Raw genomic sequence first — 18,290 nt, 5'->3', positions numbered from 1 at the left:
ATAGGGCTAATGACAGAAGAGACAGAGAAGAAGAGACACATAGGGCTAGATTATTTGTTGTGCATTGCCAGAGAAGACCTATAAGCAAAACATTTCAATGTCTTTATGAGACGTGAAGCCAAGCTTGGGGCTCTCCAGAGTGGGGATAGGGAGACCAATGTTTTGCGTGTTTGGGGTGTAAGGGATTAAGGGTGTCGCTCTTACAAGTCTTTCCCTAATCGCTCGATCTCCTCGATGAGGAAGTCTATGTCGGACCTGGTGGCGGCCGTGTTGGAGATGACCATGCGGAAGAAGTTGACCTTGTTTCCTTGTGGCTGGTAACCTACCATTGTGGTCCCGGACTCCATCATCAAAGCCTTGATTTTTGGGGCCACCTGTTGTGGAACACATACAGCGTTAACATCCATCACAGTTGGCCATTTCGTTACTGTATGATCTAAGTAGACACACTACATGAATCAATCTAAAATTTGAGTTATGAGTTGTCACCTTGTGCAACCTCTCCCGCCTCTCCTCGCCATCGGGCAAGCCGCGCAGGCTCGGCGGTATATACCAGAAACACACATTCGTGTGCTGCGGCTGATAAGAGAAAATGGGAGTCAAACATTTGTAATGAGCGGCGATAAAAACACAGCCTTCTACTTGTCGGCAGGGTCCGATCAATCCTAAAAACTAAGTCATAATATTTAATATATTGCTTTGGTTGTTTGTCACAAAAGACAAACAGGTGTTGCGTTAAAGCAGGAAAGCCCAGATAAGAATGGTATACACAGTTTTCCTTCATTGCTGCAGCTAATCCTCTCGACTATGCAAGGAATACTTATTTATATTCATCTGATACAGTGATATATTGAATGTTCGGGTGTTCATTTGGAAAATATTTGCCTTCTGTTGACATAATGGCCTCACCTCTCCGTCGAACACCATCTGGTAACCCTCTCTGTTTTTGATTTTATTGTAGAGGTACGCTGACAGATCCAGGCACTTGTCAATGTGCTGTTCAAATCCTTCTGTTCCCTTTTAAGGAAGATTGGAAAAAAGAAGGGTTTAGTAATAAGGAGTTGAACATTTCACATTTTACAAATGGTAGCAGGGTTTCTAAAAAGCTATTGAAGAAAATCGAGCGATAAACTTGCACACCTTTGCCTTCCACATAAGCCAGAACTTGAAGATATCGACATGCCGTCCACACTGAATGGCTTTGTCGCCTGTGTCGTATGTGATGTCATACTGTTTGTCTGGCTGGAAGAGGTAACCAGCACACATGGAGTTGCAGCCTTGTAATAGTCCCTGCAATGCACACGGTTATGATGAACGAAGCAGCAACGTTAGCAAACACCAGTGGGGAAATAGTTATTTGTGTGTGAGCGGTATCATGTGCAGCAGAAACAGTGAAGAAAGGCAGTCTCACCCTCTCTCTGACTAGAATGGCAGAGCACTGCAGCGGCACTCCCATCATTTTATGGGGGTTCCAGGTGACTGAGTTGGCCCTGCACAGATATTGAAACAGTAAACACAGCTCCATGAGAGAGAGAGAGAGAGAGAGAGAGAGAGAGAGTGAGTGAGTGAGTGAGTGAGTGAGTGAGTGAGTGAGTGAGTGAGTGAGTGAGTGAGTGAGTGAGTGAGTGAGTGAGTGAGTGAGTGAGTGAGTGAGTGAGTGAGTGAGTGAGTGAGTGAGTGAGTGAGTGAGTGAGTGAGTGAGTGAGTGAGTGAGTATGTGTGTGTGTGTGTGTGTGTGTGTGTGTGTGTGTGTGTGGGTGCGTGTTTGCTTGCTTGCGTGCGGCGTGTTTCAAGAGCGGTAACCAGAGAAGACTTTTGAGTTATTTATTTTAAACATCCGTAGTCATGTACAAGCCGATTACAGAATCTGAGATTGCACACACCAAAAGAGACATTAAACAACTGTTTTCACAGGCTGAGTACTCGTCTCTGTGATGACGAGTGAACTGAACTTGATGTATAAAATTGGTGAAGTACCCCTTTAAAAAACATATTTTCCCGTCCATTGAATGTCAATCATTTGTATGTGTATTACGTTCTTTTTACCTTTCTACTCCACTCAGCTTGTGCCTGTGTTTCCTGGACATTAGCAAGCCTCCTCCCCACGCACCCTGCACAGGACACAATGTATTTTTAGAACAGTGAGGATGCTAATTTCTATTTCAGTTGCTTAAAAGGGGGCTGACGTGTAGCTGATAGATTTTTTTGAATTGACGATAATCAATATTGTCTTACGTCCACATGAAGCCACATGTTGTACTTTTCACAGATGTCTGCAATTTCATTGATGGGATCAAAGGCTCCGTAGACGGTTGTGCCAGCGGTGGCGTTCACAAACATCGGAACATACCCCTGCAAAAGCAAGGGAGAAAAAAAAGACATTTGCCACAATTCTGCCCTGAATTTAAGTTGTTTTGTTCATTCCCCTTCCTGTGATTGTTGACATCAAAGAGATGGGCTTAAATGCAATTCTCAAATAATGCACTTTTCCCATCTAGAACCACTGCTTTCCCATTTCCTCTGGTCTGCACCATGGCCTGCACATCACTTTGTCTTTGAAGAATGACTTCCAGGAGATGTACTTCAGACCGGTGCAGCATCACATGTGAGACGGAAGCATTAACCTTACTGAAAGAACCTCGCTCCCCTGGCACATAAGTGTTTCCTTTGCTATGAGTAAACTCTATGGCTCAGTGGAGCGTTTCTCATTGTGTGGGGTTCACTGATAGAAGCAAATAAAAAGGAATGTTAGATTGGACGATTGTGGCGTCATGGTTGCCGAAATTCACCTTTTGCTTGGCCTCTATTACTTTGGCTTCCAAATCAGCTGGAATGACTCTCCCTCTGGGAAAGAAGAAAATAAACAGCACTAAGTCATCCATATATTTGATCTGTTACCAGACTGTCTGTGCGGTAGGTTAAACATCAAGCAAACCTTTCATCTGTTTTCAGAAGGATCAGGTTCTCTGTCCCGATGCCCAGAGCTGCACTGGCTTTCTTGATGGAATAGTGGCTCTGCAAGAGTGGACATTAGAAACAAGCACAAGTCAGGTTGGACTTACCTTTGAGATACTGATATCTCAGAAGGTACTTTTAGTGGTCAGATGACAACAATCAGTGTTGAAGGGACTGTGTAACTAACGTGCTCGGAGGTGAAGAGGATCATTCTGGGTGCAGCTGCCATGCCTTTGGTTTTGACTTCAGGGAAGAACTTGTATCTGGCAATCATCACACTGTACATGTTGGAGATGGCCCCTCCTATGGCAGGTAAATACTACATTATCCTTGTGCTCAACATATTCTGAGGGAAAAAATTGCTTTTAACTCATCTACATTTACTCAAATGTAGTAGTTACTACTTTGATAATGATGCGTTATTCTACATTAAGCTACCCAGCAGCGTAGAAGGTTGTTGAAATTAAGATCCAACATTAAAAGTGATGCTTCCACATTAATGCCTGAATAATGATAATCCAAAATTATGAGCGCTTTAAAAAAATGTAAGGTGACCACGTGCGTTTACCTGTGTAAGAGTAATTCTAGTTGTTTCAGACAGTGGAAACTACAGATTTAGAACTGAAACATCAAAAATTGAGGAAATTCTGAAATGTTTGTCATATTAGAGTAAATAGTTATTGAGCTCCAGTTCGAACATTGGATTTGCTCTCACCTGGAGAAAATATTCCATCTCCCTCTCCAACGGGCCAGCCAACGATTTCTCTCATCTTCTTCAGTGTCAGCTGCTCCATGAGCACAAATACGGGGGCAATCTCATAGGTGAACCTGAAAGCAACCACAAAAAGAACATTTTAATATATGAAAACTAGCAATCTGAAGCCCTTACTACGCTCCTGATTCGGACATACATCTCGATCTTAGCTTAATATTTGCGTTTTGTTGTGTTAATTGAACAATGGATTATTCAATAATGCTCCATTTCAACTACAGACAGACTGAGGGGATCTATAAAACACTGATATTTAACAACTTGCATTTGTGTACTCTAATTGTTACTGAGCATGATGCTCTCTCAGTAGCAATGGAACAAACACGGCGTTCTGTTCACAGTCACACTTCAATAACGGCGTCTTGTTTTAGAAAATGGCCTTTTGCTACAGTATAATGACATGGCAAATGCCAGACAGAGTTAGGCTCATTGACGCAGCAGCATCAGGCTTTAACACTCACTAAGCAAAGTTCTTTAAGGGGCCTATATTTTTTCTCATTGCAGGAACAGTTTTTGAGGTTATTTCATCCTTTCAAGCATATTTTTTTTCTTTCTCGCATGTAGTCGAAGTGCATTAAAAATCCCTCTGCACAGTCGACTTGGAATCGCAGCACAGGCAGGCTCATCCATCTTCTCCTGACCAATTCTCTTCTAATTGCATAAGTATCCGTGTGTTCATGCACAGAAATTGAGCAAGTTAGTGGGACATTAAAGAATGTCACATTGTGCCCCACAGCATCTTCAGGATATACACACACAGTACTGTAAAGACAGGGTGAGGGGCAGTGGGGTGGGGGAGGTAAACAAGTCAGATGTTGCACATTAATTTCACCGTATTCATTCATGCAGTCAACGCATCACTCATTGTGATTATGTAAGGCCCTGGATGTGATTGTCAGTCTATTAGTGTCAGTCAATATCTGCCAGGGGTAATTGGGGTTGATGGAGTAATTAATAAAGGTAAATTACAAGTGTGTAAGCAACCTCCACCCTCTGGTTCAAGTCAGCCTCGCTGATGTTGCCAATATCACACAGGCTAGCGGCTGTGCTTTATTATAGACACGGGCTGTGGAAGAACCAGCAAGCAGGAACAAGGCTATGAAAAATGTGTTAATGTAAGTTTAATATACTGTAACAGAGCCTAGCACCGTAATAGAAGTTGCAGCTGCTGTGAAATCTGAGTCCCCTACATTGGTTACTATTTTGATAAAGATGGCTGCACACATCCCTATATTAAATTATGGTACCACTTCCTAAAAAAAGCACCCTTTATTAAGGTAATTGATAATTGTATTCATGCTCTCTAGATTGATTATAAGCCATTGATAATAGATGGAATGATCATATTACTTTTCTGATATGTATGCCTTCTATTTGGTAAAAATGCAGTGATGAATGTTTGAAATCCCTTAATTAACGCTTAATACGTTTTTGGTCCAGATCTTTTGCATGTCGTTTCAGATATTAATGCCCTGTCCAGATATCACGTGACCACACAATCAAAGGGATTTTTCACAACAATAATTTGCCCTTGTTAATGTCTTATAACTGATATATGAGGCATAAGTAAATCACTTATTAACCCATAATAAGGTAATTTGTTTAAAACCTTTAAACTCTGTATGAGTGCATTTTTTTTAGAACTTGGTGCTACAATTGCTTCTCATCCATCCATTAGCACTTGGATGTATTACTGTTGGTGGAAATATATTCATCTGTGTTAGCTACTACACCAAGCGATGTCACTGTGATACCGCATGTTGTATTTACAGGCTGTATCAATCCAAAAGGTTTCAATGTGACCGACCCTCACTACTGGGCAACTTGTTTATCAGTGTTTTCCCCAGCAATGGCCGTTCATATTGTGCAAAGATGGTCCGAGGGGGCACGCCAGGCATTGTTATGTCACAAGGAACTGGCAGTAAATGAAACAAAAGACGCCCATGTAAACTGTGGATGTGAATCAATATTCAATCAAGTGTGCCTGCAGGGCTGAAATATGTGACCATAGCCTGACAATGCCGACGGTGAAAGTAGCTGTACAAATGTCGCCTTTTGTTGCCTTTTCATTTTCTTGCTTGATTGACATAGAGCAGGGGTTTTCAAAGTGTGAGAGAGTGAGCCCCCCCTCAGATAACAAATTTCAGCGGAGCCCCCCCCCCAAAAAATAAATAAAAATTATTTTACAAATTTAAACGTTTTTGAAACATTCTAAAAAAAATTGTGCGATTTTAAACACATTTAATACATTTTAACATCTTAATCCAGTGTTTTAATCCTGCTTCCTTTAAGCATGGATAATACTGACTGAGTGTGCATCGGAGTGAGAAAGATAGGCAGACAGACTTGCCGAAATTATTGACTAGTTAAATGTCATTCACACACCCAGTGTTTTTTTGCTAGTGCCTCCAATGTCCTGCTGGAGGAGAATAGCAGCCAGTGGAGAACCAGACCCTCCTAGGGGGGTCCGGGGGTATTCCCCCCCGGGAGATTTTTTTTCACCTTTTTAAAGTGAAATGCATGAATCTGGTGCACTTTGAGAGGATAATTAAGAGGCTAAATATGAGGAATTTTGTGTGAACAAATAATTTGGAGACACTGGGTCTGATGAATTAGAAGCTATTGAAGAAGGACACATGGATTTTCCATAAAAATATTAATTTAAAATAAACAAAATGTATGCAGGGTCCTCTGGGTTGGGCTTGGTGCTCTTTTTCTTTAACAAGACCTATTTCTCTGTAATTTACTGAATGCATTTAAATGCAGTGAGGGGAACGAAGCAGAAGAACTTTTGTCCAGCTATGCCGTGATCTTAGTATAAAAAAGAAAAACTAAAAAAAAAAAAAAATTTTTTTTTTTTTTTTTTTTTTTCTTTTTTTTACATATTCATCCGCGCCCCCCCTGCCATAACCCCGCGCCCCCCCCACAGTTTGAAAACCGCTGACATAGAGCATGCAGTGTATTCTTCAGCTAAGGATGGTAATTAATGTATGTTACTTCAAGTACTGTTCAAACAGACAGCAGTTCTTCAGGGACCATTCAATAAGAAGGAGTATGAAATAAAGGTGGAGTCAAATGAAGCCTAATGACTTCCAAACTCATTTTGCCTATAATTGAACTATTATCTGCTTGACTGTGTTGATGGTGAGCAAATATTTCTATATATTTTCTTCAAATTAAACGATTGGTGAGACTTAATCGTATCTCAGGACAGGAGAACTCACATGTTAGTGTTGGCCGTAGAGGTGAGCCACTCTCCTGCCAAGCCGACGATGTCCAATCCAGTGGACAGCTGGTTGAAGAACCTGGGGTGGCCTGCGATTTGATATCATAGAGACAAACAGAAAGCAACACAACCACACACACACACAGCGCCCAGAAAAAGAAAAAAAACAATGAATCATTGGAGAATGGCAGGGAGAGAAAATGGCTTATCTGTAATCATTACACAGGCATGTAAGCTAATGACGGTTATTGATCACAGCTGGGCGCCTTCGGGCTTCTTTGTTCTTCTCACCCGTCCTCACTCCATATTTCAGGGTGTCCCTACAGTCCACCAAGATCTGCTCCAGAGACTCTGGCTGGTCGGACAGCTCCAGGTTGAAGCCCTCCATCCCCTCCAGCAGCTGGTGAGGGTGGTGGAAGTCCAGCACCTTGGTGGATCTGTCGAAGGTCTTGCGCACATAGGTGGTGAGGATTTCCACCACCTCCAATAGGAACTGCATGGTCTGCTCCTCTCCATTTTTGGAAGGCAACAGATCTACAAAAAAAAAAAAAATGAAATACACACCGTTCAACTATTGTGTGTTTGATTCCTCTGCGTCTTTTTCACAATTCAAATAGATAGATAGATAGATAGATAGATAGATAGATAGATAGATAGATAGATAGATAGATAGATAGATAGATAGATAGATAGATAGATAGATAGATAGATAGATAGATAGATAGATAGATAGATAGATAGATAGATAGATAGATAGATAGATACTTGTATTTTTCCACTAAGGGAAATACCCATCCAACAAATACAATGAAGGCAGATTTACAAGACATTGTTTCATTATAACTATAGCTGGAGGTTTTTTATGAGATATCCTGTTAATCTGAATCAGCAGGCTATATATAGCATTTACCTTGTCTGTCAAAGCATTGCTTGCATATTTAATAACAAGAATCCAGATTCAGATAGAATCCAAACTTCATTTCGCAGTTTTACTTTTGGGTGTGCTACGTTTTATTTCTAAAGGATGAGATAGTAGCCTACAGATCATCGGTTATATCTCTTTTTTTCAAGCCTACCTCTGGCGAACAGATTGCTGAAGTCGGTCTCGGTGTGTCTGAAACGCGCCTCTCCGCCGCTGTTGTCACAGGAGGAGAAGAGGTTCTTGGCTGTGCGCTCCTTGAAGGAACCTGCGATCCGGCCCCTCTCCTCCAGACTGTTGTTCTTCTGCAAAAGTCCTAAGCGTTTACAAGAAGAAGAGGAGGAGACGTCCGCAGTGTGATTACACTTCCCATACATGTTGACAGCTGCGGATTTTCCTTTTTTAAATTAGGCTATTTTTTACTCTTCCAGGCCCTTAAATAACTCTCCTCTTACATATCTGACTTTTATCTCCTCTGTCTTTCTCCGTGGATATACACCTCTCTCTCTCAGTCGCTCTCCCTCTCTATCTTTCCTTATGAGTAAAGGGTCCGATCCTGCACAGGGAGGGAGTCCTCTATTTATGGGCGGAGGGCCCTGTGGGAGGTTGAGCCCGATGACATCAGTAACAAACTCCAGCCAGGCAAAAACAAATCGCTGTCATCATGAAGCGGCTGTAAATTCTTATTGAAAGCTCCTCCGATATTGCACGCTTCAGCTCGGAGCAAACAGCACTAGCCGATAACAATATGGGCTACAGCAGAAAATAAGCATTTGATAACACGAGTGCATGCATCAGGGCGCCGCAGGGTACAATAGGCATATAGGGAAATAGGCTACTCTTAAGTTTAAAAAAAAAAATTGCATCTGAAATTGCATCTGAAAATTCTGCAACAAGCCACTTTTGAGGCAATAAACACTCCAAAAGAATACACTTTTATTCTCCATTGTGTGTGTTTTTTGTATGGCCCTGTGTAATTTAACTGCCCCAATGAAACCAGTGGAATGTGTCGGTCACAAAATACCAGAAAATGATCGGCCTATACATCATGACGTTCACCATGATGGGAGATGTCAGCCCGGTTACGGTTATGGAGCAGCACGAGACTTTAAAAGTCTCAAAGTGGAAATTATTATTATTATTTTTTAAATCCATCCCCCTTAATGCCCCCTTTGATTTCGTCAACTGTAACTTAATGTGTGATTTGGGCAGTTGGTGGTCCCTGCATTGTTTTCAGTCTGGTTAAATTAATAATTTGAATTATCTAGGCCTATAATGTTGGTTAATGGTTCATCCTTGTTTGGATTGTGTTCCAGTTCGTCCATCGAGCCGCGAGTCAAAGGATGCAGGCCAAGCACAGCCTTCAGTCATGCTTGCGGACACAGTGGCCTATCTCCACTGACAATTGTTTTTCGTATAATCTTATCAAAAATGAGAACTTACCACATATCTTCATCCCCAGTTTTCTAGTACATCCATGAGCGACTCCGCACCAAGCATCATAGCCTGGAATTATTTGTAAAAAATAAAATAAAATAAAATATTAGAGGGCCTAACAGAAGCCTAAAGGGATCAAATAAATAAAGATAAAAATACTTCTGTATGGAGCAATTTAATGTTGAAAATAAATGGGGAGACGTGTGAGGGTCGAGTGATGTCGCATTGCTAAAACAAATAAAACTGGACTGGGTTCTTGGGGGATTATATTTGACAAATTAATTAGCCGTTTGGATCAACGCCATGCCTAAAGATCTAATTGAGTGAAACGACGCTGGTTACAATGCGAGCATCAGCGGACATGAGGCGACTGGCCACTGACAGATAGAGAGCGGCAGCGTTATCAAGGGCTTCCAGCCAGAGAGAGGGGATGATGGGGACACCTTGGATCAGGGCGAAATCCTCAAAAGCAGCTATTTAAGGAGGGGGGCGGGGGTTAGAATGGGAGGGGGAAGGAGGGGGGGGGGGGGGGCAGTCCCATTCCCAAATCCCAATTTAACCCTTTGCTTTGGATCATTAGATAAATCATTGCCTTGCTCAGTTCATTGGACGCACATTAACTCAGCCACTCACGATGGGTTTTCTCCACGCCGGGGAAAAGGGAGATGGGCCGTAAAGACAAAAACCAAAACACACGAGAAAAAAAAGAAAGAAAAGGAAAGAAGAGCAGACGTGCTAACACACGGAATCCAGAACCAGACCTTGCATAGTGTGCAGCCGGAAGGCTACAGCTATTGGGGATTTCTGCAGGGGCCTACTATTACCGTTGCTTTTCATCTGACTCACATCAACTGATAATGCAAAGCTGTAACAATATTAAAATCAAATAAACAGTTCGCATTTGCAATGTACAACAATGTTTCAATTTGAAAAAGATAAATAAAGAAAAGGAAGGACAAAAACACCAGTGTATTTTATATGTCTCGTGTGATGGACATGTGATTTTAGACCAAGAATAAACCAGGCTTATTAGTGCTACCAGCTGACAATGAAAGGGCTGTACAGTGCCCATTCTTCGGAGGCTACAAATCTTAAGTGTGCCATTAGGCGCGATTTAATATGGCTGAATTAACAGCCACTTCAGGGGCAATTTTCATTTTTCCAATGCAGGCACTTCATTCAGCCAGGGTACAGTTCCAAAAACCAATAAGAAAAAAAAGGGGGGGAAAGAACATCAGCAACCCTAATAAAAGGCACACTCATTTTAATGATAATAATAATACTAATAATACACATATTTAACAATAATATTTTTGTAATAGCCTACATATTCTAATATTAATCAAATACAAAACAAATATAGCCCAGCATTTAGCCTTTGTGACGCGATGGTGCAGCCTCGAGGCTAATTGCCTCGAGCGTAATGTTAGCAGAGGACAGCAGCTTTTGGCTGTCATGCGGACGCCGGGAGGTCTGAAATGCAGTGGTGATTTGTGGCGACGGAAGCCTTCTCAAATGGCAGCGGGGGGGTTTCTCTCCCCCACCCACACTTCCTCGATGAAAATGATTAATGGCATCGCCGACAAAGTAAATAGCACACGTGAAATAGCGTTTTTATCTGCGGAGGACCTACTTGAGCCCGGTGGTCGTAAATTTGTCGAGTTGGGATCCGGTTCGCCGCCAGATGAGGAGGGTGCAGACGCCGCCATCACTTCCCGAGACCCTGTGCCAAAGTCCTCACCTCAAAGAGACAGGATACTTTTTTCTCCCTTGATGCCCTCCTTTAAAAATCTCTCTTTATACTATCCAAGATAAGAAGTAGGGCTATCTGGCAGGGACAGAGAAGGAACCCATAGAGTGGACAGTATTTTAAACGTGTGCCTCTTTTGGCTATTGAAGATTCTCAAGTTGGCGACACATAGGCTACCTGTGGACGACAAGGACACATTCTGTCTTTCAAATTTATATTCAATTAGTCGTCACAGGAAATAAAGAGATGAAAATATAGGCTGATTATAAATCTGTTCACAGGCAAAATAAAGAAAAATAAAATAAAAACAACGTACCAGTGCAGCCACATTAACCGTCTGATAGCCACTGACACGAGCACATTAAATCAGTATAACGTCTTGACTCTTGATCCTATACTCAGTCAGGATGGATGATGGTTAACAGCTTCATATTTGTAATCGTTGTCATAAGTAACAAATGCCTTATAGCTGTAGCTACTGGGGCACATATTTAACATCTGGAGGAGAGACCATGTGCAAAAAATACCTCTAAAAGCAGATTGTTTTTTTTTTATTTGAACATATTCATAATATTGCCTATGTTTCCATTGGTAGCCTGCCTTTGGCTTCACAAACTTGCATGACTGACATCAGGTGATAAGGTGATTATTGTATTGTTGACCGCAGGTTAAAGCTAGTCACAGAAAAAGGAAAACGTAGCTTCCAAATCTATTAATAAAGGCTGAAGGAGATGTTTTCCCCCAGGGGCACAAGAACAACATAGACTAAACAGTTCTACATACATGAAATACATATCCAATAAAGAGGCCAATGGTGCCACTTTAAGACAATAGGCTTTTCTGTGTAGAGAAAAACCTATAATGAAACACCTGTTAGAGCATCTCCAATGACAATAAAGCAGAGATTGTTTTGCTTAGACTTGTAAAACACCGCACGTATAGATAAAGCGACTTACCGTTAGAATGTGGGTCCAGGTGATCAGGTGTAGTCCATAAAATAAGAAGAAATATAAAATCAATTGAAAAAAATTGCGAATTTACCACCAAATTAAGTCCTGAAGGAGAGACTGCTGCGCTCGAACACACTTCAAGATGAAGAAGACAAGTGAGACCTCCTCTGGCTACCCACACACAAGGTGACCTTGCTTTTGTTGAAGCAGGTTTGATTTGCTGACATTTAAAGCGAGCCTTGTCCGTTTAGTGTCATTACACTATAGGCTACCTCCACCGGTGCGTTTGTGAAGCAGAGCCCGTCTGCAGGCGGGCTGGACACTATCTTTCGGCCCCTCAAAGTCTGACTTCTTTTAGTTTTTTTTGTTGGGGGGTGTGGGGGGGGGGCGCTGCAGATCTATGTTGGTCTTGTCTGGATCCTGGCCACGCACAAGGAATTGGAAGTGTAATGCTTTGAGCAACACATTACGTGAGGAGGGATTCAAGATCGGATAGGGGAGGGGTGGTGGGGAGGGGTGGTCGCTGGTTTTGTTCTTGTTGAAAAAAACAAACAAGAGGACAATAGAACAATCACGAACCTAAATACTCCTACAATTGATTTTATTCATTTACTTCTACGCCCTCCGATTCCATGAATGACTTTTGCCTCCTCGATATCATGAACTTAGATTTAATTATTGTTTATACAAATACACCCTGTGACGATAATCCTTACGGTGCTCGCCATTAAATCTTGAAGAGCACGCAAAAACATCTTGTTTCCCCCCGCTTTCTATGCAGACGAGAAAGGGTTTATATGGTGAAGAAGTAACCTATACGATACCATGAAACACTTGAAAAGGGACATAAAACACCGGAATCCACAAGGTGGCAGTGAGAAACCAAGAATGGCTCGTGCGGGCGCAGAGCACAAATGGGCCAATTCCACAAATACTTCATGAAGCTAATTATACACCGAGCCATTAATCTGGAACACGTCACCATCACACACGGACGCAATGGACACACACACAAACACTCACACATGAGACAACCAATCAGAAGCAATCACCCATAGGTCTCTGGGTGATGTGTTGTCTCTTGTATCATGAATCAGGTCAAAACGCAAACATTACATCACATATAACGGACAGTATTTCAGCCTTAAGTGTTTTCAGCACTGGACAGCGCCATGGCCTGCTCAGGGCTGGATTTGTGCAACATTGAGTTTTAGTCCCTAATTTGTTTTTATGGTTCCTCAGGTATTGATGTGTGTCAGTTAGGATTTGGCCATTTGGTTAAACATGTATATCTATTTTGGAATATGCATCAGGTTAGCAAAATATTGTAGCAAAGACCACAGATTTTTTAATTGCAGGACCTTCCTTATAAGGACAGGTTCACAATTTTTCCAGTTTATCTCCCTCTGGGACAATAAAATCGAAATCTATTATTATCTTTCTAATAATGTAAAAAAGCATATTATCTATTCTGAATTAGTTATCAGCAGCTGCAGTTGTTCCTTCTGTCCATACTGGCATTGAAAGTTATTTTATACCAAAAACACTGACATTTTGAAAGACACTCACTTGATTTGGTGGACATGGACTGTTGAAGACTCCTTTTAGCCTCAAGCAAAAAGTACAGCAAGAACATTGATCAAATCACTATAAACTAATTGTCACGAAGAGTGTGGGGTTAGGTGGCCCCCAGGGCATGTGACCACTTTGTCTGTTGGTCTGGTAGTCCAGTTTTGTGTACAATTAACACTATGCAACACAATAAATGAATGTTATTTTCATCACACATCTACTGTACAAAAAATAGATCATCTTTTGTTTCTCAGGTGGTGAAAACAATGAGTAATAATATGTAGAACCAAAAGGAAAAGGGGGTGGGGTTGTTTTTCACCAGTGGCTGTATTAAACTGTCCACAAGATGGGGCCTTATCCAAATTTAGAGAATGAGGCAGAGAGAGGAGGGGGTTTGGCAAGGGGACACACTATTCATGCGTTTGTGTGTTTCAGTGAGCTGTTTTCAGTCTAAACAGCAATCTCTGAGCAAAGAGAATAAAATAATACAGTTTAGTTGCCTGGTCCTGTTCTTGTCCGTCAATTCCCCTCAACTGTCACTATAAAGGGTGGAAAGTTTTCGGTAAATTTCCGGAAACGTTACGGAAACTTTCCAAGGGTACTTTCGCTTAGGAATTGTGGGAATATTCAAAATTTGGAACTATAGGAATGAACTAAATGGCGGTAATTCAAATGATCTATTTCATATCCAAACATAAATCTAAATATATAAACATTTTGTTTTGTCATAGGCAGACATCCATGTACAATCATAAAATTAAAAAACATTACATTTGAACAGATTTGTTTGTAAGTAGAATTTTATCAAGTTTTGATAATTTTTGAACAATCAATAATTTCACTGAACAACAAAAAGATGAATGTTGAGTAAAATATTACTCATCTGTCTGACCCCACCCATTCAATAAATAAAGTAAAATGTGATGGAGGAATACACAGTGCATGTAGGGGGCGTGGCCTCAGAACCCCTGCAGTATGCAGTGTGCTATGTGCAATTTGCCATATGTTCTTGCATGAAATCTGGTTATTTAAGTCTAGATTATGCTAAAATATATTTTCCCCAACTACATTTAAAATCACTGTTTAAGCCTCTGTAAACCTGGTCTAAAATAGTAAAAATCAATAAATGATATCAAGTTGGGTGTCTATATAAGCTTTTTTTTTTTTTTTTTTAAATCTGATTGATATTAAATAAATATATCATAAATATTATAACACTTAGTTGAAAAAACATAATTTTACTGTCTAGAACATTTGCCAGGACTGAAATAACATAGTTAGAAGGATTAAGTGCATTTGGGTTGCAAGGGCCTTTAAGTGCCAACCTTAAATCTAGTAAATTCTCATTTATTCCCATGGAAAGTTTCCAACTTTGTCTAACTGCTGTCACTGGCACTTGCATTTACACTATAAATGGCACAGATTCATTGCATTCCCTACAACTAAATTTGATAAAAGTTAGATTCCAAATATCAGTTCAATCAGCTATTGTAAAACTCAGCCCTTTGGCAAACAGACACCTGCTGAGAGAAAACGCATGCTGGTGACGTTCGACTCTTTAACCCCGGGCCTAGCGCTGAGGATTAAGGATAAACTTGGCTAACGCTGCACTGTGTGAAAACCCTTGTCTTGTCAAAGGGGGGGAAGCTGTGATAACATCAGCAGCTATCATCTTCAAGGAGAGATTCAGGGCCGTAGCTAGAATGAGAGAAGAGCTAGAGCCAGGAGTCCAAATAACAGCTTTATAAAGTTACAGTAACTTTTCGGATGAAATTTTGCATAAAACACATATGATCATCTTTTTAGTGTAGTTGAATAAGCAGTTTCAACAAAAATACATTTCCACAATAAATCCCTGTTAAAATTAAATTGGATGCCTTTTCAGTCCACCTCTTACTATTGAAAAATTACAATAAGGGCATGTGGCACTAGCCTGGCTCCGCCCGCCCGCCCACCTACCTACTTCCGCCCAAATTTCATTTTCCCAGCCTGAGAACATTGAGCCCTGTGAACATTGATAGCTGGGTAATAAAATAAACCACCTTTCCTGACTCTAGCTTACAGGCAGTGTATACTAGCAATACTCATACTTTTTTCAAATTCATATTGCATAAAAGTTTATAGGTCCTATAACTATAAAATAACACTGCATGAGCTGCTTGGTTTGATCTACATTAACATTTTACCGGACTATAAATGGCAGTTAATGATAGCTGTTATCACTAGCTTATGAATTGCTAAAGCTAATTGCTAACATTCCCAGAACATTCATGTATCCCAACCCTACATTTGAAGTCAAATTATTTATGACCAGAACACAAATTTATCTGTTTTCTATTGTATTTTTTCACCATTAAAGGCCAACTCAGGTGTTCTTACCTGTGCAGAACATATTTCTGAAATAAATTCGAAAGAGTCGGCCATACTTCTTCCACTGTTGTGTTCCCAACACCTACTTCCTGAAGATGTCACATGACAGGGGCGCGTGACATTGGAGAGAAAATATAACATTCTGTCACTATGAGGTGCAGAAGAGTAAGATGAGAACAATTTTGAACTGGAAGAGGACCATGAGCTTTTAGTGGTTTGTCCCTAGAAAAAAAACTCTTGTTTTGTAGGCTAATGCTTTACTTTACTTCAGGGTGTCACACAAATCATAAGTCATGTCAACATTATCACAATGGTGAAATAAGTACACATCAAGGACTGCACTTAAGTATACATTTCTGCTCTCATATTTTACAAGTATCCATTTTCTGCTACTTTATTATTCTACTACATAACAATTCAAAGCCAAACCGTTTGCTTTTCACAGTACTTCCTTGATTTAACAGCAGTAGATAATAAGTACCTTTCCAAATGAATATTTTTCATATGAACTTTAGAATCAGCTTGTAAAATACAATATATTGTTTTACATTAAACTACTCAGCTGTATGTAAAATTGTTAAAATGTTTCCAAACATAACATTAAAATATTGAGAACACGGTGTATGAGTAATAATAATACAATAATTTAGTTCGCACTTAGATTCAGCAGTTTTTGATGATACTTCTTTACTTTTTATTTTGGTACATGTTGGATGCAGGATTAGTCCTTGTAGTGAAGTAATTGTGGTATTTCTATTTTAACTTAAGCTAAGGATCTACGTACGTATATGCACAACAATAATGATTAAGATCTAATCAATTACAAAATAATCAAATTTGTTTATTCATTTTAGTAGCTATCAGTGTGTATCAGAAACAACTCAAAGAAAGTCAGTATGTCAATTCAGAGATATCTTCTAGCTAATCCTTACATACATTTTGATTAACAAATGTATTCTCGTGTACATACTGTATCATCAATATATACCATATATTAATCTTTTTAAAGTTTTGAAGGATATAAATATTAGTGGTTTATCAATAATAATATCTTTATATCATATCATGCCATAATTGTCATGGCTTTATTTTATTTTATTTAACATTGCCAACATGAAAATCTACATTCTGCCAAATTTGCTGAATCCAAAAATGGCCATGTCTGCCATAATTTTTTTTATCCTGTTATCTCAAGTCACAGGTCTCATTATTGAGGGAAAACGTTTTCTCAAGATATGATACTGTTATCATGAGAGAACAGCTTTGTTTTCCTGAGATTATTGACTCCCAATCGCAATTTAATGTGTTGAAAATATAAAGCTGCCATTGCCGTTTTCAGCCTCCGTACAAATTCAGATAACTTGATTCTAAAAATACAGGAATCAGCACATAAAACAACCATAATGTGTATTAAAAGGAATCGGTTGACATGGGAATCATCTTAACAGTAAATATGTAGGCCTACCTGAATCCAGCATCAGCCAGTTATCAACCACAATCATTTGTGCTCAACTAAGCTAAGCTGTATTTACAGTAGCTTCATATTTTCAGTACAGACATGAATGTGGCATTGCTTTTTTCATCTTACTCTCAGCAAGAAAACAAATACACATATTTAACAAAATGTTAAATATTTTTTGTAGAATGTAAGCTCTCCCACTTCACAAAATAGGTTTAATCTCAAAGAAGGTCAAGGACAGAGTGTAAACAAGGTTGTTGCTCATGGGATAAAAACACATCCACAGGGAGTAGTTCATGTTCTCGCTCTGCGTTGAATAACTCAGTGTACCCTGTGAAGCTATGTAAATGCTTATCTGCATCTAAACATGCTTATGTATTCAATAAAGAGACAGAAATCAGTCACGAAAAAAACGTTTTAATTTCAGTTTAATCACGTTGCACTGATGTATAAAACATGGAGCCCAGCGTGAGACTGTCTCTCAAAATCAGACTGACCTCTTACATATAAATCTCCATTCAAGAGTCACCGTTTTAATCAGAAGTGGCATGAAATTTCCTCTTTATCACTACACTTTTATACGTCCAAATCTAATTTAACGATTTTTCATGGTTTAAATACCCAAAACCCTCTTTTTCCCTCAAAAGCCAATTAAAATATGCAGAAATACAATCCTTTAATTTTCTCATAAAAATGTAAATGAATGACCCCAAAACGAATAATTATAATCAAAAGGAATTATTCAAGAATGGAAAGTAAATCTTTTTGTCTCTGTGAAGTTATAAAGCAATGACATCTCTGTCTAAGGTAAAGTTACACATGTACATTAAATAAACAAATGAACAGCAGGGTTTTTGAAACTTTTTCATTCTCCTGATGT

The 18,290-nt window shown here is 39.8% G+C and overlaps 1 protein-coding gene across 1 annotated transcript; it reads right to left on the bottom strand.

The window, feature by feature from the left end:
* Positions 1 to 200: 200 nt before the first annotated feature.
* LOC307258089 (glutamate decarboxylase 1-like) lies at positions 201 to 11,018 on the bottom strand (the record flags this gene model as incomplete). Its single annotated transcript, XM_080037493.1, has 16 exons — positions 201 to 374; positions 490 to 579; positions 910 to 1,017; positions 1,141 to 1,290; positions 1,412 to 1,490; positions 2,047 to 2,111; positions 2,236 to 2,352; positions 2,790 to 2,844; positions 2,936 to 3,015; positions 3,143 to 3,258; positions 3,671 to 3,783; positions 6,952 to 7,042; positions 7,245 to 7,487; positions 8,030 to 8,188; positions 9,316 to 9,378; positions 10,943 to 11,018. The coding sequence occupies 16 exons, from the start codon at positions 11,016 to 11,018 to the stop codon at positions 201 to 203; spliced, it is 1,779 nt and encodes a 592-aa protein (XP_079893619.1).
* Positions 11,019 to 18,290: the final 7,272 nt, after the last annotated feature.

The sequence above is a fragment of the Ammodytes marinus genome (assembly GCF_949987685.1).
Source record: "Ammodytes marinus genome assembly, chromosome: 12".
NCBI lineage: Eukaryota > Metazoa > Chordata > Actinopteri > Uranoscopiformes > Ammodytidae > Ammodytes > Ammodytes marinus.
Note: the sequence above shows the minus strand (reverse complement) of the source record. Positions and strands in the feature narration are given on the sequence as shown.